The sequence below is a fragment of the Oncorhynchus clarkii genome, chromosome 25 (genome assembly GCF_045791955.1).
Source record: "Oncorhynchus clarkii lewisi isolate Uvic-CL-2024 chromosome 25, UVic_Ocla_1.0, whole genome shotgun sequence".
Classification (NCBI taxonomy): Eukaryota; Metazoa; Chordata; class Actinopteri; order Salmoniformes; family Salmonidae; genus Oncorhynchus; species Oncorhynchus clarkii.
In genome coordinates, this window is record NC_092171.1 from 22870652 (window position 1) to 22893483 (window position 22832).

General features: G+C 42.6%; 1 protein-coding gene across 2 annotated transcripts in view; it reads right to left on the reverse strand.

Annotated features, from left to right (window-relative positions):
- LOC139383676 (transcription factor IIIB 90 kDa subunit-like) overlaps nucleotides 1–14900 on the reverse strand; it is a 62751-nt gene extending 47851 nt beyond the window's left edge. For both annotated transcript variants that reach the window (XM_071128209.1, XM_071128210.1), the window contains exons 1-5: nucleotides 14653–14900; nucleotides 13814–14023; nucleotides 9464–9544; nucleotides 5170–5343; nucleotides 62–93 (exon numbers count right to left, since the gene is read on the reverse strand). In XM_071128209.1, the coding sequence (XP_070984310.1) occupies nucleotides 62–93; nucleotides 5170–5343; nucleotides 9464–9544; nucleotides 13814–13997 (471 nt within the window). In that variant the 5' untranslated portion in view covers nucleotides 13998–14023; nucleotides 14653–14900. The remainder of the gene's footprint in view (nucleotides 1–61; nucleotides 94–5169; nucleotides 5344–9463; nucleotides 9545–13813; nucleotides 14024–14652) is intronic.
- Nucleotides 14901–22832: the final 7932 nt, after the last annotated feature.

Here is a 22832-nt window from a genome sequence, read left to right on the forward strand (position 1 = left end):
CACTCAGAGTTGAAAAAAAGATGGAGAAAAATTAGTGTAGGCCTACTCATTGGAAACTCACCTGCAGGAGGTCACTGAGGTCAAGCAGCATGTCTGTAAAGGGGGGGGGGGGGGTTAAATCAAAACCACAGGATAGTACACAATTACATAATTTGGGTTTCCATTCTCTGCAAATGGTACAGCCAAGTGTGTTTGTTATTTTCAATAAAAAGTATTTCAAACTTCCTAACCAGCATTCATTAATACAATATTACAGACGTTGGTGCAGTCAACAGTGTACATTAATTGAACGTGTCACCTCAGGCCAGCAGCATTTCTACATATACTGAGCAACAGCTTCTGGAGAATGAGCCACCCCCTTTAACCTCTGAACCCCCCCCCCCTGCATCAGTCTCTGTGGAGACACTCGTCTCCTGGTGACCAACACAGCCCCTGCATCAGTCTCTGTGGCGACAGGTGCACGTGTCCGGGGGCGGGTAAAGTGGATTAGCGACAACCCTTTTTAAAAGGCCTCACAATGGGATTATGGTCACCACTGAAATGGAAAAGATAATCATACAGTCTCGATATGAGATTACAGACAAGTCATCATAATAATGAAAACAAGTCCCTCTGTGCAGCTGATTTTCTCTGAGATAACAGTTGCCACAAGCATCCTGTTTTACCATTTCAGTAGTATGGGGAAGGAGTGAGGGAGGTTACTTCCTAGCCCTGCATGTAAAACGTGTGGAGGTTTCATTTTGACGTGAATACTTGGCTGTAATTCATCAAGGTCATGAATGTGACCATAACCTGGCCCTTCCCAACAACAACACCTGTGGGAATGATCCCATTAAATGTATTAACTAGCATTTAATTGAGGGCCCCCTGAGCAATCATTGCAAATATCCAGATGTCCCTTCACTGAGTGCCATGCCATTTCAGCTGCTAGACACTGAACAATGTTTGCCTCTTGATTCCTTTTTCTCTACTCATCATTCCAGTTCTCTGTGAAAGTTCTACAGATCGTTTTCCCCAACTGTGGAAAAGGAAGTGGAGTGGAGCCATGGTTACTTTATCCAACCCTCACCCACGACCCATGTAAACAATGTAATGGGAAAGGCTTTGCTCTGCTCCCTCCATCCTCTTGTTCTAGCAGATAAAACTGTCCCCTGCCCTTCCTGTGAAACCACCGGCTGTTACATAACCACATCATACTCAGTCAATGACAGGAAACGATAAACCAACAGCCGTACAAATGGGATATAAAAAGCTGATCTGCTTAACATTAGGACAGTACAGAAACGGGTATTGAGTGAAACACATGACCACAAGTCATGTCGAACTCCTGGAGATTGATGCTACAGCTACATATATACACTACATACAGTGCATTCTAGGGCTGTCCCCGACTAAAAAATAAATCTTAGTCGACCAAGAGTCGTCTGTTCTTTCAACTCTTTATACTCAGGTCTGTGAGTATAACAGAACTCATATGGCAGGTGAAAACCTGAGACAAATCCAACCAGGAAGTGGTAAATCTGAGGCTTGTAGTTATTTTTTTTTAACTGAGCCCCTATTGCAGATACAGCGAGATATTGGTTATGTTGCACTTCCTAAGGATCCACTAGATGTCAACCGTCTTTAGAAACTTGAATGAGGATTCTACTATAAAAGGAGGGGCTCATAAAAGCAGTTTGAGTAAGTGGTCTGGCAGAGAGCCTCGGTCTCATGACGCGCGGTCACGAGAGAGCTCTCGTTCCATTGCATTTCAACAGACAAAGGAATTCTCCGGTTGGAACATTGTTGATGTTTTATGTTAAAAACATCCTAAAGATGGATTCCAATCTTAGTTTGGCATGTTTCTATGGGCTGTAACGGAACTTTTTGAACTTTTCATCCGACGTTCGGCGCGAAAAGCGCTTTTGGATTTGTTTATCGAACAAATCAAACATTTATGGTGGAACTGGGATTCCTGGGAGTGCATTCTGATGAAGATCAAAAAAAGGTAAGTGAATATTTAAAATGCTATTTCTGAGTAATGTTGACTACCCAATATGGCAGATATCTTTTTGGCTACTTTGTTGTCTAAAGGCTTTACTCAGATTATTGCATGGTTTGCATTAAGGAGAAGTTTATCTAAAGTTCCATGTATAACAGTCGTATCTTTATCAATATTTATGAGTATTTCTCTAATTTGATGTGGCTCTCTGCACAATCACTGCATGTTTTAGAACTACTGATCGTAACGCGCCAATGTAAACTCAGATTTTTTTAATATAAATATGAACTTTATCAAACAAAACATACATGTCTTGTGTAACATGAAGTCCTATGAGTGTCATCTGATGAAGATCATCAAAAGGTTAGTGATTCATTTTTATCTCTATTTCTGCTTTTTGTGACTCCTATCTTTGGCTGGAAAAATTGCTGTTTTTCTGTGGCTTGGTGGTGACCTAACATAATCATTTGTGTTGCTTTCGCTGTAAAGCCTTTTTGAAGTAGGACACTGTGGCTGGATTAATGAGAATTGTATCTTTAAAATGGTGTAAAATACTTGTATGCTTGAAGAATTTTAAGTATGAGATTTTTGTTGTTTTGAATTTGGCGCCCTGCACTTTTACTGGCCGTTGGCGAGGGGTTCCGCTAGACAGGTTAATCAAATCAACTATATTCACATTCACTATATTGTCTGATGCTTTAAGCATACGGTTTGATTAATTGACTTGATTGTGCTGGGCCAGGCTCAGACTTGCTGCATTGTTAAAAAAAAAAAAAAAATGAAGACTGACTGGCACCCGTTGTCTCGCTCCCCTCCCTGCTGCAGCGACCACCAAAGACCAAAGTGTTTATCGCACTGTCCTTGTTGCTGAAGATGCAATATAATTACAGCCATTTCTGACAAAAAAGTTCTGTTACCGAAATTCCTAATTTGTTTAGGAAAAACTATATTCTCTCAACCCTGGCTCTTTATGTGACACGTATGCATTGCATGCACGTGTCCAAAGACCTATTCACACAGGACTAGTATTACTAGAACGTTGGTTATGTAATTATTACTCAAAAATGTCAGTTATTCCAGAGGATGATTCGTTTTTTTTCAAACTGCCCCCTGTAATTCTTTATTTTCTTCCCAATGAATTGACAGTTATGACGCAAGCCTGGAGGTTTTTATTCTAGGCGTGAAGATACAGTATTTCAACATGTCAAGGTGATAGGGCCACACTGATAACTCAAGCTTGGATCCCAAGTTTCTAAATCATACCAAACCATCTCCTCACTCTGCAGCTGCCTCCGGCATTGTTCTCAACACCAATATGCTGGTTAACTTTGCTATTATGCACAAAGCAACCTGGTCTAGGCGCCAATTCAACAGCGCACTGATGTGTTTCAGAACCGTGGACATCGAACTCTATCCAACAAAAGCGCATGTTATAAAATAATCTTATTTTTATTAGTGTTGCACCATTGTTCTTATGTAATATAACCATATACAATTTCAGTAGCCCATCTTAGACTGGACTGTTTCATTCCCACGACCTCCACAATGGATCAGTCAACAGCGCGAATCAGACATATCTTGTACACCATGAGAGAATATCTATATATTTATTTTTGCTCCTGCTCGACTAAATACTTTTGAATGCACTGGGGTCAGCCCTAGTACATTCGGAAAGTATTCAGACCCCTTCCCTTTTTCCACATTTTGTTACGTTACAGCCCGATTCTAAAATTGATTCAATTGTTTTTCCCCCTCAATCTACACACAACACCCCATAATGACAAAGCAAAAACAGTTTAATTTAAAAATAAAAAAATATATATATTAGAGTAAGGCTGTAACGTAACAAAAATGGGCAAAAAGGAAAGGAGTCTGAATAGTTTTCAAATGCACTGTGGACAAGAAGTATGTGGACACTCCTTCAAATAAGTGGATTTGGCTATTTCAGCCACACCATTTGCGGACAGGTGTATAAAATTGAGCAAACAGTCATGCCATCTCCAAAGACAAACATAGGCAGTAGAATGGCCTTACTGAAGAGCTCAGTGACTTTCGACGTGGCACGGTCATAGGATGCCACCTTTCCAACAAGTCAGCTCGTCAAATTTCTGTCCCGGTCAACTGTAAGTGCTGTTATTGTGAAGTGGAAACATCTACGAGCATCAACGGCACAGCCGATAAGTGGTAGGCCACACAAGCTCACAAAACTGGACCGCTGAGTGCTGAAACACGTAGCGCGCAAAAATGGTCTGTCCTCACTACCGAGTTCCAAACTGCCTCTGGAAGCAACGTCAGCAAAATAACTGTTCATCGGGAGCTTAATGAAATAGGTTTCCATGACTGAGCAGCTGCACACAAGCCTAAGATTACCATGTGCAATGCCACATGTTGGCTGGAGTAGTGTAAAGCTCGATGACATTGGAGCAGTGGAAACGCGTTCTCTGGAGTGATGAATCGCGCTTAATCATCTGGCAGGCCGACAGATGATTCTGAGTTTGGCGGATGCCAGGAGAACGCTACCTGCTCGAATGCATAGTGACAACTGTAAAGTTTGGTGGAGGAGGAATAGTAGTCTGGGGCTGTTTTTCATGGTTCGGGCTAAGCCCTTTAGTTCCAGTGAAGGGAAATCTTAATGCTACAGCATACAATTACATTCTAGACAACTCTATGCTTCCAACTGTGTGGCAACAGTTTGGGAACGGCCCTTTCCTGTATCAGCATGACGATGCCATGCCCCATGCACAAAGCAAAGTGCATACAGAAATGGTTTGTCGAGATTGGTGTGGAAGAACTTGACTGGCCTGCACAGAGCCCTGACCTCAATCCCATTGGGATGAATTGGAACGCCATCTAATCAACAAACATCAGTGCCCGACCTCACTAATTGTCTTGTGGCTGAATGGAAGCAAGTCTCCACAGCAAATGTTCCAACATCTAGTGGAAAGCCTTCCCAGAAGAGTGGAGGCTGTTATACCAGCAAAGGGGGGGACCAACTCCATATCAATGCCCATGAGTTTGGAATGAGATGTTCGACAAGCAGGTGTCCACATACTTTTGGTCGTATAGTGTATAATGGTAACAACTATTTGGTTGTAGCATAAACATTTTGCATTCCCCTTTTTTCAAATCAACCCCTTCCCTCCTTCCTCTGTTACTCCACCATCCCTCTCTGCAGTGTGTAAGGATACGAGGTGTTCCTTCCGTCCTGCAGACCAGGTAGAGGCATGCGGCCACCACGTGGGCCACCCTTCGGCCCCGTGTCAGGCGTTTACACACGGCCATCTTGTAGAAGTTGAAGGCCGTGTCCAGGCAGTGCTGGTTCAGCTGCAGCTGGTGGCCCAGTGTGTTGATCTGACGTCTCCCTGGAGACAAACACAGACATGTTATTACACACAGTTCGAAGTCGTACACACTCAGACGCACAATCATATGCACTTAAGACATATAATAAACAGAGTAGACAAAGATCCACACACGACAGGGATTGCAAATTACCCTGACGTTCAGGTCAGGTGTTTCGAAATCAGTGTGTCCTTTGCTCTCCTGATTAACTTTGCATGAAAACACTCAGACATTATACACAATCAGATGTCCCAGTGAATACACACAGGTACTGTAAGATGTGTGTGGCAAACAACTGCTTCTGAGGTAATGCAACATCTTAGTGATTAAATATTCCCCCTGCTTTGCTGAACAGATTGCTTCAGATTATAGGGCAGCCGCACATCACCAGCATTAGTCATACCTAGGGTTGTACATTTTGGGGAATATTCAGAGGTGGAAACTTTCTGTAGGAATATATGCAAATTAATATTACTACCATTTAAAATGTAGATTTTTTTTTGCATTGGATATATTTACCATATAACATGGAGACAGAAACATAAACCGTTTACCTAATAAGTAGACAATTTCAAATGATTAAATCCTGCCAATAGAAATAAAAAAAAGTTTAGTTACGAATTGACCTTAAATGAGTTGACTTCACATGGGAGGATTTCACTGAACAACAAAAGGGAATATTGAATGATCCCCAATGACCCATCGCATCTCCCAAAAACGTTTTCAACATACATCTGTAAAATGATAGTCTAGAAACTAAAGCTTTGGTTGTCTTCCTCTCAGGGTTCCATGTCTTTTCCCTGGACCTCCTCAATGTCCACCTCTTGAACATCAGACTCTGAGGCCTCATCTTCACTGTCACTTTCCAACCTTGAGGATGGCTCGTTGTCAGGCTCAAAAAGCCAAAAATTTGCCCGGATGGCCACCAATTTTTCAACCCTTGTATTGGTCAGCCTGTTGCGTGCTTTGGTGTGTGTGTTCCCAAACAAGGACCAGTTGCGCCCTGAGGGCAGAAGTCAGGCAGAAGTCTTCACGCTTTTTGATGCATTTCAGAACTGCAGTTTCCTCTGCTTGGAGCAACAGTGAAGTGGGCAGGGCAGTACGGATGTCTTCTCTTACATCTGCAAGCAGAGTCTGAACATCATACAGGATGGCATTGTATCCCTCAATCCGTGCAATGGCTACTGCTATAGGTTTCAGGAGTTTCAGGCTGTTTACCACTCCCTCCCGAAATGCATCATCCAGGAGGATCCTCTTGATGGGCCTATCCATATCGGCAGACTGTGATATGGCCATTTCTTGGAGAGACTCCTTCCCCTCCAGGAGACTGTCAAACATGATGACAACACCACCCCAATGGGTGTTACTGGGCAGCTTCAATGTGGTGCTATAAATCTTCTCACTTTGCTTGGTGAGGTAGATTGCTGCTATAACTTTATAACCCTTCACATACCTAACCATTTCCAAGGCTCTCTTGTAGAATGTGTCCATTGTTTTCAATGCCATGATGTCCTTGAACAACAGATTCAATGCACATGAGCAGCACAGCCAATGGGTGTGATGTGAGGGTAGGACTCCACTTTAGACCAAGCAGCCTTCATGTTCACAGCATTGTCTGTCACCAGTGCTAATACCTTCTGTGGTCCAACGTCATTGATGACTGCATTCAGCTCATCTGCAATGTAGAGACCCGTGTGTCGGTTGTCCCTTGTAGAATACTGGTTGAAGGGTGGAGATGTAGTTAATTTTTTCTTCCCCACAAACAATTGACCACCCATCAGAGATGACTGCAATCCAGTCTGCTTTCTCTATGATTTGCTTGACCTTCACTTGAACTCTGCATTCAGCAAATGAGTAGGTCAAGCATGTCTGGTTGGATGGGTGTATGCTGGGTGAAGAACATTCAGAAATCTCTTCCAATACACATTGCCTGTGAGCATCAGAGGTTAACCAGTTGCATACACAGCTCGAGCAAGACATTCATCAGCATTTCTCTGACTACGTTCCGCCATTGAGTAAAAAAAAAAAAAAATGTTTCCAGGAGGATCATGAGCTGTTGCTATGGATAAGGTGTCTGATTAATCTTTTTCACCTCGAATAGAAGTAGGGGGACTTTTGTCAGAGGTTGCTTGTTGTGAGTGCTGAGGGAACTTTATGCATTTGGCCAGATGATTCTGCATCTTTGTTGCATTCCTCACATATGATTTGGCACAGTATTTTCAAATGTACACAGCTTTTCCTCCTACATTAGCTGCAGTGAAATGTATCCACACATCAGATGTGGCATTTTCCTGTAAAGATTAGAAAAAATATAAATAGTTAAGTAGTTAGATTAAACAACTCCTTTGTAAGATAACTGTTTTCAAATTAAACATGTATGGAAACAGGTGAATTAACACTCAGTTAGCAGGCTCAAGCAAGCTAAAAACCCACATGGTAGCCAAAACTAACTAGCAGAAATTGTTAACAAGTTAGATATGATTTAAACACACTTTGCTGTAGGCTACTATTTACTAGTTAACAAAAAATCATGCATGTCATAAAATATATTAACCCCACCCAGTATTGTAAACAAAACTTACCAGAAAGCATGTAGTCCTTGGCTCAGACAGTGTAGTAGTGTGGGCTCAATAACATATAATTTGTGTGCAAGATCTTGAGAATCAGCTGTGATGGAAGAATGCACTGTGCATGTAGAGGGTTGCAATTCCATTGAATTAGGGATAGTTTGACCAAAATATGCCACAAGACCTAGAATTGCCTTGTGTATCCAACAAAGGTTCACTGTTATAAGCTAACTTTGATGAATTTAAGCAAAATTCCCTTAACTTCCCATGGCAAATTTCCGGAAAAAGTCCAGAAATTTACCGGAAAGTTTCCGACCCTTTGCAACCCTACTCATACCACTCCCTCCTCATTCCCCTCTCCTCCTCAAGTTGTGACAAACTAAATATCCTGATTTCTATACAGCTTTGTCTATGCATCTTCCAAACCCCAACCAGCATCATCATCCGGTACATTTATTGTGACAGCTGGATACAATTGGAAAGCCCAACACTAGCGATATATTGAGGCAGTTTGGGTCAAATGCAGGACATATGAGATTTCTCCAGTAATGGGAAAAGGAACCTGTGTTGGTCATTGTGAGGAGACGTGTTGAGTTAGAGTGGGGGTAGGGACGGGGGAGGCGGGAGCCGTGCCGGTGGGGAAGGATGATTGCATTAATCAGAGTGTGGGTGGGTGGGTTGGAGAGCAGAGGGTGGCCTGGCCAGACACTTGGGATGTTTATGGAGGAGAGCATTCCCTCACAGCACCACTCTTGTTCTCTCAGAGCTCCATAGACACTATATATCTCCCCGCAGCATGACAGACCTATTACCCCATACAAACTCACACCCGGCTGTATCTATATATGTCTGTTCTTCTCAGACACATATATTAGTCATCGTCCACAAAGTCTGACTAACATCTGTCTCATCCCTACAGACACACTCTGACAGTGCTATGTTTGCAAGCCCCCACACACACACACACACACTCCTGCTTAGCAGTTAGCCAGCACTATATTGATCATCAGGACCATGGGAGTAGCAGGAGCCACAGACGACTACTCACATTAGGTTACTGGGAGATAACTGACATTTTACGGCCGAGTAAAAGTAACTTCCAAATAAACGTGACTAAACAAGCAGGAAATCATCAAAACTAGGCAACACAGACTGAATGTGTCCGACCAGACAAAGGAAACGTATGACATCAGCCCTTTCCTGAGGCATTCAAGCATGCGATGGATGTTTGCTTGTGCCAACCAAGCAATGCTGTAGACACACCCTGTTAATCTCTCATTGGACATTAAAGGAAATGGGTTGTCCCTACCAAGTTTGTTGTGCTTCTGAAATAAGGTCCCGATACAGATGCCACTTTACGAGGGGATGAGGACCATGTAAAGCAGATGGCATCAGTTTAATCTGTCTAGTATAAGACTAAATGCTTTACTTTCAAGACATCATGAAACACAGCATTAAAAACAAAGGTTAATATCCTAGCGCACCCACATTTGAGGATTAGGCCTGCTGTAAGTATGATGCATGCACGCCAATGCTTTAGGAATGCAAGTGGTGACCCCTAATGTTAACTCACCGTTCTGCAGGGTCTGGGCCCGGGACTCCCTTCCAACGCCCGTATAGAGCCCTTCCCCAAAAGTGGGGTTCCTTCCAGAGGCTATAAATACAGGAGAAAGAGAGAAGCGTTACATCACGACACCAGGAGTGCAATCTTTAACATTTACAAAACAGTAGGGCTGTGACGATACTTCCTTTAAAATCCTGCTGTATGTAAGATATTGTGTGCAATAGCTTGGAAAATAAATACATATGAGACTGGATGACATAATGACATTAGGGCTGTTTTCCTAAATAAGTTAAATCTGCTTCATGTTTTGTTTCTTTTCCACGGTACTAGCGAGTTTCACGATACTGGTATCACACAATTTAGCAGATCTTATAGCAGGTCCAGCAAAATGCTTAGTGCCTTCAAAGTATTCACAACCCTTTACCTTTTCCACATTTTGTTGTGATTAAAATGGATTGAATTGTCTTTTTTTTGTCAACGATTTATAGAAAATAAATTCAAACATTTGTTAAAAATGTATGAAAAATTAAACACTAATATCTTGATTAGATAACTATTCAACCCTCTGAGTCAATACATGTTAGAATCACCTTTGGCAGCGTGAGTTTTTCTGGGTAAATCTCAAAGAGTTCTTCACTCCTGGATTGTGCAACATTTGCCCATTATTCCATTTAACATTTTTCAAGCTCTGTCAAATTGGTTGTTGATCCTTGCTAAACAACCACTTTCAGGTCTTGCCATAGATTTTCAACCAGATTTAAGTCAAAATTGTCACTTGGCCACTCAGGAACATTCACTGTCTTCTTGGTAAGCTACTCCAGTGTAGATTTGGCCTTGTATTTTAGGTTATTGTCCTGCTGAAAGCTGAATTTCCTCTCCCAATGACTGGTGGAAAGCAGACAACCAGTCATTCCTCTAGGATTTTTCCCGTGCATTCGGTTTCTTTCTTATCCTGAAAAACTCCCCAATAGTTAACAATTACAAGCACACCCATAACATGATGCAGCCACCACAATGCTTGAAATGGAGAATGGTACTCAGTAATGTGTTGTATTTGCCCCAAACTTAACACGTTATATTCAGGACAAAAGGTTAATTGCTTTGCCACATTTTTTGCAGTATTACTCGTGTGCCTTGTTGCAAACAAGATGCAGGTTTTCAAATATTTTTGTTATATACAGGCTTCCTTCTGTTAATTGGGTTAGTATTGTGGAGTAACTATAATGCTGTTGACCCATACTCAATTCTCTATTGCAGCCATTAAAATGCTGTTTTAAAGTCACCATTGGCCTCATGGTGAAATTTCAGTTTCCTTCCTCTCCGGCAACTGAGTAAGGAAGGACGCCTGCATCTATGTAGTGACTGGCTGTACTGATACACCATCCAAAGTGTAATTAATAACTTCATTATTTATATTTATTTAACTAGGCGTCAGTTAAAAACAAATTCTTATTTACAAAGAAGGCTAAAATACTCAAAGGGATATTCAATGACTGCTTTTTATTTTTATTATCCCCCCAATCTACCAATACGTGCCTTCTTCGCGAAACATTTGAAAACGTCCTTGGTCTTTGTGGTTGAATCTGTGCTTGAAATTCACTGCTCGACTGAGGGACCTTACAGATAATTGTATGTGTGAGGTACAGAGATGAGGTGGTCATTAAAGAAATCACGTTAAACACTATTATTGCACACAGAGCAAGTCCATGGAACTTGTGACTCAAGCACATATTTACTCCTGAACTTATTTAGGTTTACCATAACAAAAGGGGTTGAATACTTGACTAAAGACATTAAAGCTTTTCATTTTTAATACATTAAAAAAAAATGCAAACCATAATTCCACTTTGACATTATGGGGTATAGTGTAAAAAAGTAGACTTTGAGCATTGGCTTGCGAGAGCCAGAACAGCTCATAGGGCAGGATGCCTGTTTCTGTAGTGCAAGGCAGCTTGATGTACAAGTACACCACCTGGAGAGGACGCTAGTCTATCACAGGGCCTTACCACCAATCTATCTAAAAAAATAATAAAACATTTTAAATTCAGGCTGTTACAACAAAATGTGGAAAAAGTCAAGTCATGGATTGAGATTGGACTTCTGGTTTTTACTTAATTCTCTGTACAGGCCAATGATTATGACAACGATTCTGATCTAACCATAAATTAATATATTGCAGCACTGGCCTGAGAAGATTGAAGTTCAATATCTAGCCTAGAATTAGTCTAGTAGGCTCACGTTAACTAAACTGAACAAAAAATATAAACCCAACGCGCAACAATTTCAAAGATTTTTCTGAGTTACAGTTCATGGAAGGAAATCAGTCAATTGAAATAAATTAGGCCCTAATTTATGGATTTCACATGACTGGGCAGGGGCACTGCCATGGGTAGGTCTGGAAGGGCAGGCCCACCCACTGGGGAGGCAGGCCCAGCCAATCAGAATTAGTTTTTCCGCACAAAATGGCTTTATTACAGACAGAAATAAACCTCCTTCCCCCTCAGACAATCCCACAGGTGATCCCGAGCTGGCGTGGTTACACGTGGTCTGGGGTTGTGAGGCCGGTTGGACATACTGCCAAATTCTCTAAGAAGACATTGGAGGCAGCTTATGGGAGAGAAATTAACATTCAATTCTCTGGCAAAAGCTCTGTTGGACATTCCTGCAGTCAGCATGCCAATTGCACGCTCCTTCAAAACTTGAGACATCTATGGCATTGTTTTGTGTGACAAAACTGCACAATTTAGAGTGGCTTTATATTGTTCCAGCACAAGATGCACCTGTAATATCAGCTTCTTGATATGCTACACCTGTCAGGTGGATGGATTATCTTGGCAAAGAAGAATTGCTCACTAACAGGGATGTAGACAAATTTGTACACTAAATTTGAGATAAATAATCTATCCGTATAGAACATTTCTGGGATCTGTTATTTCAGCTCATGACACCAACATTACATGTTTTGTTTATATTTTTGTTCAGTATAGCTAGCTAACTCAGGTCCATTGTTGCCCATGCGAGGAAGTTAGGCTAGCAAGCATTTTAGCTAGGTAGCCTATGACAAAATGTAAGTGTACCGTATGAGCCATAGACCGTTTTGCCAACATGAAAGAGGAGGATGGCATTGGCGTAGGGTGAGTCCAAAAACATTTTGCGCATCCACAAAGAAATAAGTACCATGGACAAGCACATGATATTTAGCTAAATTGATTGGAATAAATTGTTTTTGGTAATTGGCATCTTTAAGTTTGTTTTCAGTGTATTAAACTTAGTATATATATAGCCTTGTTTTCATGATGTTTAAATGTTTAAGTTGAAATAGTGGTGGAATAGCGGATGCAGTGCTCCTGTTGTCTTTGTGCCGACTTGCCAACTCAGTGGTTCTAAATCAGTAGTTGTTTAGTAAACTGTCGAAAACATTAACTTAAACATGCTGCAGGTCATATAACTGTTTGGAACATGCAATATTTGCTTTGTGGACTGCTTTGTGGTTTTGTGATGAAACAAATATGTAGTTGAATTTACCACAGTGGCGTATGAACGAATGGGTTAGAGCAAACAATGCAAATATGACAACAACGGTTGTAATATGGCTTTCTTACTGGCTTAGCTTCCTCAGAGATATCACCCACGCACAGCTACTGGAAAGACTAGCCAGGGCCATGTACTCTGCAAAAAATACCATTCTGAAATCCAAGTGACTAACTTAATGTCATGAAAAACTGCAGGAATAAAGGGATATAAAAGTGTTTTATACTTCTTATAAGCAATGTCTCTTAGCTCTCAAAAACCTTTCTCTCCATAAGGTTCCACGGCTGGCTCTGTGTGAACTACAATTCCAATGCTGTGTTTTAACGTTTAGAAACTTCAATAATCATTGCTTGCTAAACGCTTTTGAAACATAACCCTTCTTTCATATCAGCAAGAAATATTATTTGAAATAAAAAAGACATGCTTACTGTATCTGATTTGCACAGATCCATACGCTGTGTGTGCCTCCAGTTGACAAACTACACTTCCTTCAGAGTTAAGCTAACACACAGGTGTTCAGAGCATTAGCACAGGTGGTCACTGGCTGTTTTTCGTAAACAAGTGCTGTAACATGGAGATCTGGCCATGTGGAAACACTAACCCTATAAAAGGTGTGTAGTAATTATTTTGTGCTGATTTGAAAGACATGTTCCTTATGCTTCCAAAAGGTACCGCGAGTGATGCGTGTTAACGTCTAGAGCAAGCATCAGGGCTCTTAAAAAAAGAAGATACCGTCATCAATAGGCACTAAAAGGTAGTCATCTATCTACCTCTCAGAATAATGTAGCTCTTGTCATTATAACCAACCTACAATCCATCTGCACATACCATCTCCAGCTACAAACTGTCCCACAGCAGAGGAGCCGCCCCCTCCTGTCTCCATGAACTGGACCTCGGACACGATAATGTTGTCCTCCAGGACCGAGCCACAGCCCACACACACCGCATCGCCTCTGGCCTGGTCCACATCGATGTCTGTGCCCCCACAGTTCTTACACACTCTTGAACTCATGGTGAAGTCTGCTCACACTGCTCAGCCTGGGGAACAGAGAAAAAAAAATGGGCCACATTTTTGTGGAAGTCCCATTTTGTAAGAGTTGCATTTATTGGCTACATAAAAATCTACACATGTCATGTATTCTTCCAGCCAAAAGGTGGTGGCCTACAAGCATAACCTACTGCCAACAACAATTAAATCAACTGAAACTGCATATCACGTTTGGAAATAATTACTATCACAATAATATGATAGCCTAACTAACACTTTCATAAATCCTCTGTAACCTGACCCTGGACGCTTGGGGTATAAATGCGCCACTACACCCCTAGCTAACGTTACGTGGCATAGAGTGGTGATCATTTATCTAACTAGTTTGCTGTACATTTAAGTGTCATTTGTGTCAAATGCGCTTGTACTGGTCTAATGCGCTTGACATTTCCGTCAATGATTGTTCCGCATGTTTAATCTCGTACCTAGATTAATGAAATAACGACCCCGTCTTAAATCTTTAATAGCCGTGAGGGTTGGAATCACTGACCGCAAACTTTCTACAATCTACTAGGTTAGGTTTTGGTATTAAAAAGAATTCTGTGTAGCCTAATGGGTAACATGGTTTCCAAAAGGTGGTGATGAATTGTTGAGAAAATACTGGATAATGAATACGCACCAGCCAATTCAAAGGCGATGCTGCTGACAGCGATGTGGCTAGCAAACTTTAGCTGATAGCAAGTCTCCCGAGTAGATTTCCAAGCCAGTGCGTCAGCTAAATCTATTTAAATGTTTTGTAGTGACTAGACAATGTATATAGCCTAAATGTACTGTTATTTGGATTCTAAACCACACATTATTTACTGTAATGAGGTAACAAGATAGACAGACTACCATGCATGCAATCCTTCTTGTAACCTCATTGCCAAGCCCACATGTGCGTTTTCATGCTTGACAAATGGATTGGTCCAAACTGATTTTCGAGGGTGATATGCCCAGTAGTGATAATTCTATATCCCTTTCTTACAGAAATATGTCATCAGAGAATGTTCCTGCCTCGTACGTGATTGGTAATGATATTTGTTGATCCAGTATATGAAGATAAAAATACTCAAAATCTAAAAAAATATCAAACTGCTACTACAAACACCCCCTTTTAGCTCCACATGATAGCGACCCATGTACACAGTTATATCGCTGAACGCAATGGACTGACATTTTTAAAGAGACACGACCCTAAATCCTTGTCTTGTGACTTGACATCTTTCTTTTCGGTGTCATCATAACCTCATTCTAAACATAAGATATACTTTTTGGACACCACACTCCACAAATCAATCTTGCAGGCTCCAGTTTTATATTTTTTTTATTGATTATTATCCAGTCATAGGAACAAGTGCTGAAAAGAATGATCTAGTATTTACATTTATTTTTAAAAAATTACCTTTCTTTAATTAGGCAAGTCAGTAAAGAACAAATTCTTATTTAGAATTCCGCCCACCCTGGTCAAACCCGGACGATGCTGGGCCAATTGTGCGCCGCCCTATGGGACTCCCAATAACAGCCGGGTGTGATACAGCCTGGATTCGAAACAGGTTGTCTGTAGTGATGCCTCTAGCACTGAAATGCAGTGCCTTAGACCACTGCGCCACTCGGGAGCTCAGAACTGCAGCTGGCCCATAACAGAGCCACAAGTCTATGTATTTATTTGTTCAAAGTGTGGTTTACATTTCTGTATTGATCTGACTTCATTGTAATCAGAGGGCTAATTTTAATACTATGCATGCGAGTCTCTCTTTGCTAAGAGCTGAGGAAAGACTGACTGCGTCACTTCTTGTTTTAATGAGAAACATTGTGTTGGAAATTCCAAATTGTTTGCATAGTCAACTTGCACACAACACTGACACACACACTTACCCCACCAAACATGCCACCTGGGGTCTTTTCACAGTCCCCAGGATAAGAACAAATTCACTACATGTTCATATTTTAAAATGTATGTCAATTGTAGTCTTTTGTCTGTAGTCTTTTCATTATGCGTCGACCCCAGTACAACTTGCTGTCGGCATCGGCTAACGGGATCCCCAAAAAATCCAAGTCTTTGAAGACTTTCCAGTCTTTAAAGTTAACATCCTAGTTTTTTTTTACTTAAAAAATAATTAATTAAAAAACGAGTTTTTGCATCATTACCCCAAGTTTTCATATGTGGGCCAAATATGACCCGTATGTATTTCCTATGGAATTCACTGCATTGCAATCGTCAAACTGACCTTTCAAATTTGCAAGTAGTCTGGGTAGCCATTTGATTAGATGTTCAGTAGTCTTATGGCTTGGGGGTAGAAGCTGTTTAGAAGCCTCTTGGACCTAGACTTGGCGCTCTGGTACCGCTTGCCGTGCAGTAGCAGAGAGAACAATCTATGACTAGGGTGACTGGAGCCTTTGACAATTTTTAGGGCCTTCCTCTGACACCACCTGGTATAGAGGTCTTGGATGGCAGGAAGTTTGGCCCCAGTGATATACTAGGCCGTACGCACTACCCTCTGTAGTGCCTTGCGTTCAGAAGCCAAGCAGTTGCCTTACCAGGCAACCATGCTCTCGATGGTGCAGCTGTAAAACCTTTTGAGGATCTGAAGACCCATGTCAAATTTTTCAGTCTCCTGAGGGGGAATAGGCTTTGTTGTGCCCTCTTCACGACTGTCTTGGTGTGCTTGGACCATGTTAGTTTGTTGGTGATGTGGACACCAAGAAACTTGAAGCTCTCAATCTGCTCCACTACAGCCCCGTCGAAGAGAATGGGGGTGTGCTCAGTCCTCCTTTTCCTGTAGTCCACAATCATCTCCTTTGTCTTGATCATGTTGAGGGAGAGGTTGTTGTCCTAACATCACACGGCCAAGGTGTCTGACCTCCTCCCTATATGCGGTCTCATCGTTGTTGGTGATCAGGCCTACCACTGTTGTGTCATCAGCAAACTTAGTGATGGCGTTGGAGTCGTGCCTTGCCGTGCAGTCATGAGTGAACAGGGAGTACAGGATGGGACTGAGCACGCATCCCTGAGGGGCCCCCGTGTTGAGGATCAGAGTGGCAGATGTGTTGTTACCTACCCTTACCACCTGGGGGCGGCCCGTCAGGAAGTCCAGGATCCAGTTGCAGAGGGAGGTGTTTAGTCCCAGGGTACATAGCTTAGTGATGAACTTTCAGGGCACTATGTTGTTGAATGCTGAGCTGTAGTCAATGAATAGCATTCTCACATAGGTGTTCCTTTTGTCCTGGTGGGAAAGGGCAGTGTGTAGAGATTGCATAATCTGTGTATCTGTTGGGGCAGTATGCAAATTGAAGTGGGTCTAGGGTTTCTGTGATAATGGTGTTGATGTGAGCCATGACCAGCCTTTCAAAGCACTTCATTTTTTATATTTTTAATTTTATTTAACCAGTTCTCATTTACAACTGCGACCTGGCCAAGTGTTATGAATAAACAATATCCCCATTTTAAATAGAACTGTAACTAAGTAAACTTATACTCTGTTTTATTATATCTGATTAACAATATGAGTTCATAAAGTGGGATTGTGAGACACGGACAAGGAGTAATTAAAGTTAATGAACACCATTCCAACTAGGAAGAAACGAATGGGTTGTGGACTGTGTAAACACATAAGGTCATTAACCTATGATCTAACCTACAGAAACTTAGCTCTGGGGGTTTTAGATAAGACAGTGAGTGCATTCCTAGGTTTTCTGTTAATTAGAACTGTCAGCTCAGTGGTGATCGATAATATTGAGGGGTCAAAAGTTACCTGGGAGTGTGTTATTAAGTTAGAATGAACTTTTCACCTCACTTTGTCCCGGTCGAGAGGAGGGGATTCTGTTAAAACAATGAAATAACGTCATGATTTGTATATAAACCGTTGCTCGTGGTAAAGTGGCAGCGCGCTCAGAGAATAAATTCTGTTACCTATTATTAAAAAGACTGGTCTCCGTCTATTTTATGAAAACAAGAATCTTACAAATTCTCATAAAATAGATTAAGGGTTTTCAATTAATGAAAGCACATTGGCATAATTAAATTACAGTAACACCAAGATAAAGCATAGCAGTGTGAACAGACAACAACACAGAGTTACACATGGAGTAAACAATAAACAAGTCAATAACACAGTAGAAAAAAAAGAAAGAGTCTATATACATTGTGTGCAAAAGGCATGAGGAGGTAGGCGAAAAATGACAATTTAGCGATTAACACTGGAGTGATAAATGATCAGATGGTCATGTGCAGGTAGAGATACTGGTGTGCAAAAGAGCAGAAAAGTAAATAAATAAAAACAGTATGGGTATGAGGTAGGTAAAATGGGTGGGCTATTTACCGATGGACTATGTACAGCTGCAGCGATCAGTTAGCTGCTTAGATAGCATATGTTTAAAGTTGGTGAGGGAGATAAAAGACTCCAACTTCAGCGATTTTTGCAATTCGTTCCAGTCACAGGCAGCAGAGAACTGGAAGGAAAGGCGGCCAAATGAGGTGTTGGCTTTAGGGATGATCAGTGAGATACACCTGCTGGAGCGCGTGCTACGGGTGGGTGTTGCCATCGTGACCAGTGAACTGAGATAAGGCAGAGCTTTACCTAGCATGGACTTGTAGATGACCTGGAGCCAGTGGGTCTGGCGACGAATATGTAGCGAGGACCAGCCGACTAGAGCATACAGGTCGCAGTGGTGGGTGGTATAAGGTGCTTTAGTAACAAAACGGATGGCACTGTGATAAACTGCATCCAGTTTGCTGAGTAGAGTATTGGAAGCTATTTTGTAGATGACACCGCCGAAGTCGAGGATCGGTAGGATAGTCAGTTTTACTAGGGTAAGTTTGGCGGTGTGAGTGAAGGAGGCTTTGTTGCGGAATAGAAAGCCGACTCTAGATTTGATTTTAGATTGGAGATGTTTGATATGAGTCTGGAAGGACAATTTTACTAGCGTTTAAGAGCAGTTGGAGGCCACGGAAGGAGTGTTGTATGGCATTGAAGCTCGTTTGGAGGTTAGATAGCACAGTGTCCAAGGAAGGGCCAGAAGTATACAGAATGGTGTCGTCTGTGTAGAAGTGGATCAGGGAATCGCCCGCAGCAAGAGCAACATCATTGATATATACAGAGAAAAGAGTCGGCCCGAGAATTGAACCCTGTGGCACCCCCATAGAGACTGCCAGAGGACCGGACAACATGCCCTCCGATTTGACACACTGAACTCTGTCTGCAAAGTAGTTGGTGAACCAGGCAAGGCAGTCATTAGAAAAACCGAGGCTACTGAGTCTGCCGATAAGAATATGGTGATTGACAGAGTCGAAAGCCTTGGCAAGGTCGATGAAGACGGCTGCACAGTACTGTCTTTTATCGATGGAGGTTATGATATCGTTTAGTACCTTGAGCGTGGCTGAGGTGCACCCGTGACCGGCTCGGAAACCAGATTGCACAGCGGAGAAGGTACGGTGGGATTCGAGATGGTCAGTGATCTGTTTGTTGACTAGGCTTTCGAAGACCTTAGATAGGCAGGGCAGGATGGATATAGGTCTGTAACAGTTTGGATCCAGGGTGTCTCCCCCTTTGAAGAGGGGGGTGACCGCGGCAGCTTTCCAATCCTTGGGGATCTCAGACGATATGAAAGAGAGGTTGAACAGGCTGGTAATAGGGGTTGCGACAATGGCGGCGGATAGTTTCAGAAATAGAGTGTCCAGGTTGTCAAGACCAGCTGATTTGTACGGCTCCAGGTTTTGCAGCTCTTTCAGAACATCTGCTATCTGGATTTGGGAAAAGGAGAAGCTGGGGAGGCTTGGGCGAGAAGCTGCGGGGGAGAGCGGAGCTGTTGGCCGAGGTTGGAGTAGCCAGGAGGAAGGCATGGCCAGCCGTTGAGAAATGCTTGTTGAAGTTTTCGATTATCATGGATTTATCAGTGGTGACCGTGTTACCTAGCCTCAGTGCAGTGGGCAGCTGGGAGGAGGTGCTCTTGTTCTCCATGGACTTTACAGTGTCCCAGAACTTTTGGGAGTTAGAGCTACAGGATGCAAATTTCTGCTTGAAAAAGCTGGCCTTTGCTTTCCTGACTGACTGCGTGTATTGGTTCCTGACTTCCCTGAACAGTTGCATATCGCGGGGACTATTCGATGCTATTGCAGTCCGCCACAGGATGTTTTTGTGCTGGTCGAGGGCAGTCAGGTCCGGAGTGAACCAAGGTCTATATCTGTTCTTAGTTCTGCATTTCTTTGAACGGAGCATGCTTATCTAAGATGGTGAGGAAGTTACTTTTAAAGAATGACCAGGCATCCTCAACTGACGGGATGAGGTCAATATCCTTCCAGGATACCCGGGCCAGGTCGATTAGAAAGGCCTGCTCGCAGAAGTGTTTTAGGGAGCATTTGACAGTGATGAGGGGTGGTTGTTTGACTGCGGGCCCGTAGCAGATACAGGCAATGAGGCAGTGATCGCTGAGATCCTGATTGAAGACAGCGGAGGTGTATTTGGAGGGGCAGTTGGTCAGGATAACGTCTATGAGGGTGCCCTTGTTTACAGATTTAGGGTTGTACCTGGTGGGTTCCTTGATGATTTGGGTGAGATTGAGGGCATCTAGCTTAGATTGTAGGACTGCCGGGGTGTTAAGCATATCCAAGTTTAGGTCACCTAACAGAACAAACTCTGAAGCTAGATGGAGGGCGATCAATTCGCAAATGGTGTCCAGGGCACAGCTGGGAGCTGAGGGGGGTCGGTAGCAGGCGGCAACAGTGAGAGACTTATTTCTGGAGAGAGTAATTTTTTTAAATAGTAGTTCGAACTGTTTGGGTATGGACCTGGAAAGTATGACATTACTTTGCAAGCTCTCTGCAGTAGACTGCAACTCCGCCCCCTTTGACGGAAAATGTTATAGTTGGGTATGGAAATCTCTGAATTTTTGGTGGCCTTCCTATGCCAGGATTCAGACACGGCAAGGACATCAGGGTTGTCATGGCTACAGACGTGAGTGCTATGGGTTGGTAGTAATTTAGGCAGGTTACCTTAGTGTTCTTGATCACAGGGACAATGGTGGTCTGCTTGAAACATGATGGTATTACAGACTCAGACACGGAGAGTTTGAAAATGTCAGTGAAGACACTTGCCAGTTGGTCAGCACAAGCTCAGAGAGTACACTTCCTGGTTATCAGTCTGGCCCTGCGGCCTTGTGAATGTTGGCCTGTTTAAAAAGGTCTTACTCGCATCAGCTGTGGAGAACGTGAATACGCAGTCACCCGGAACAGCTGGTGCTCTCATGCATGTTTCAGTGTTACTTGCCTCGAAGCGAGCATAGAAGTAATTTAGCTCGTCTGGTAGACTCATGTCAGTGGGCAGCTCTCGGCTGTGCTTCCCTTTGCAGTCTATAATAGTTTGCAAGGCCTGCCACATCCGACGAGCGTCGGCGCCGGTGTTGTACGATTTGATCTTAGTTCTATATTGACGCTTTGCCTGTTTGATGGTTCGTTGGAGGGCATAGCGGGATTTCTTATAAGCTTCCGGGTTAGAGTCCCACTCCTTGAAAGCGGCAGCTCTACCCTTTAGCTCAATGCGGATGTTCAAAGAAAATCAAAGCACTTATTGATGAAGCCAGTGACTGATGTGGTGTACTCCTCAATGCCATCGGAAGAATCGCGGAACATATTCCAGTCTGTGCTAGCAAAACAGTCCTGTAGCTTAGCATCTGCTTCATCTTACCACTTTTTTATTGACCGAGTCACTGGTGCTTCCTGCTTTAATTTTTGCTTGTAAGCAGGAATCAGAAGGATAAAATGAGGGTCAGATTTGCCAAATGAGGGGGAAGGGAGAGCTTTGTATGCATATGTGTGTGGAGTAAAGGTGGTCCCGAGTTTTTTATCCCTCTGGTTGCACATTTAACATACTAATAGAAATTCGGTAAAACAGATAAGTTTCCCTGCATTAAATTCCCGGCCACTAGGAGAGCCATCTCTGAATTAGCGTTTTCCCATTTGCTTATGGTGGTATACAGCTCATACATATACAGCTCAGCAAAACCTTGAGACTTCCTAAGATATCGTTCATTAGCTGTTGTTTACAAATATACATAGACCACCACCCCTTGTCTTACCAAAGGCTGCTGTTCCATCCTGGTGATACAGTGTATAACCCGCCAGCTGTGTTATTCATGCCGTTGTTCAGCCACGACTCGGTGCAACATAAGATATAAAAAATGTTTATGTCCCGTTGGTAGGATATACGTGCTTTTAGTTCGTCCAATTTATTATCCAGCGATTGTACATTGGCCAGTAGTATGGATGGCAAGGGCAGATTAGCCACTCATCGGCGGATCCTCACAAAGGCACCCCGATCTCTTTCCGCAATACCCCTTGCGTCTTTTTCTCCTGCAAATGACAGGGATGAGGGCCTGTTCAGGTGTCTGGAGTAAATCCCCCTATTTCGACTCATTAAAGAGAAATTCTTCATCCAGTTCAAGGTGAGTAATCGCTGTTATGATTTCCAGAAGCTCTTTTCGGTGATAAGAGACGGTAGCAGCAACATTATGTACAAAATAAGTTTTTTTTTAAACAACTAAATAGCATGGTTGGTTAAGAGCCCATGAAATGGCAGCCATCCTCGCCGGCGCCATCTTACAGTCCATCCAATATATAAGGACACCATGTCGGTCGGAAGATATCCATCGCTACCTGAGGCTTGATGACAAGAGGACCAGTGTTCAGAAAGGCAACAGACCACCTGGCAGCCTTCTGGTATTTATGGGACCTTTTCCTAGCAAACTGTAGTGAAAGGTTCATCCCCAGCGACTGTGTCACAGTGGATGAGCAGCTTTCCTACGGACCTGACACTTGGCATTCAG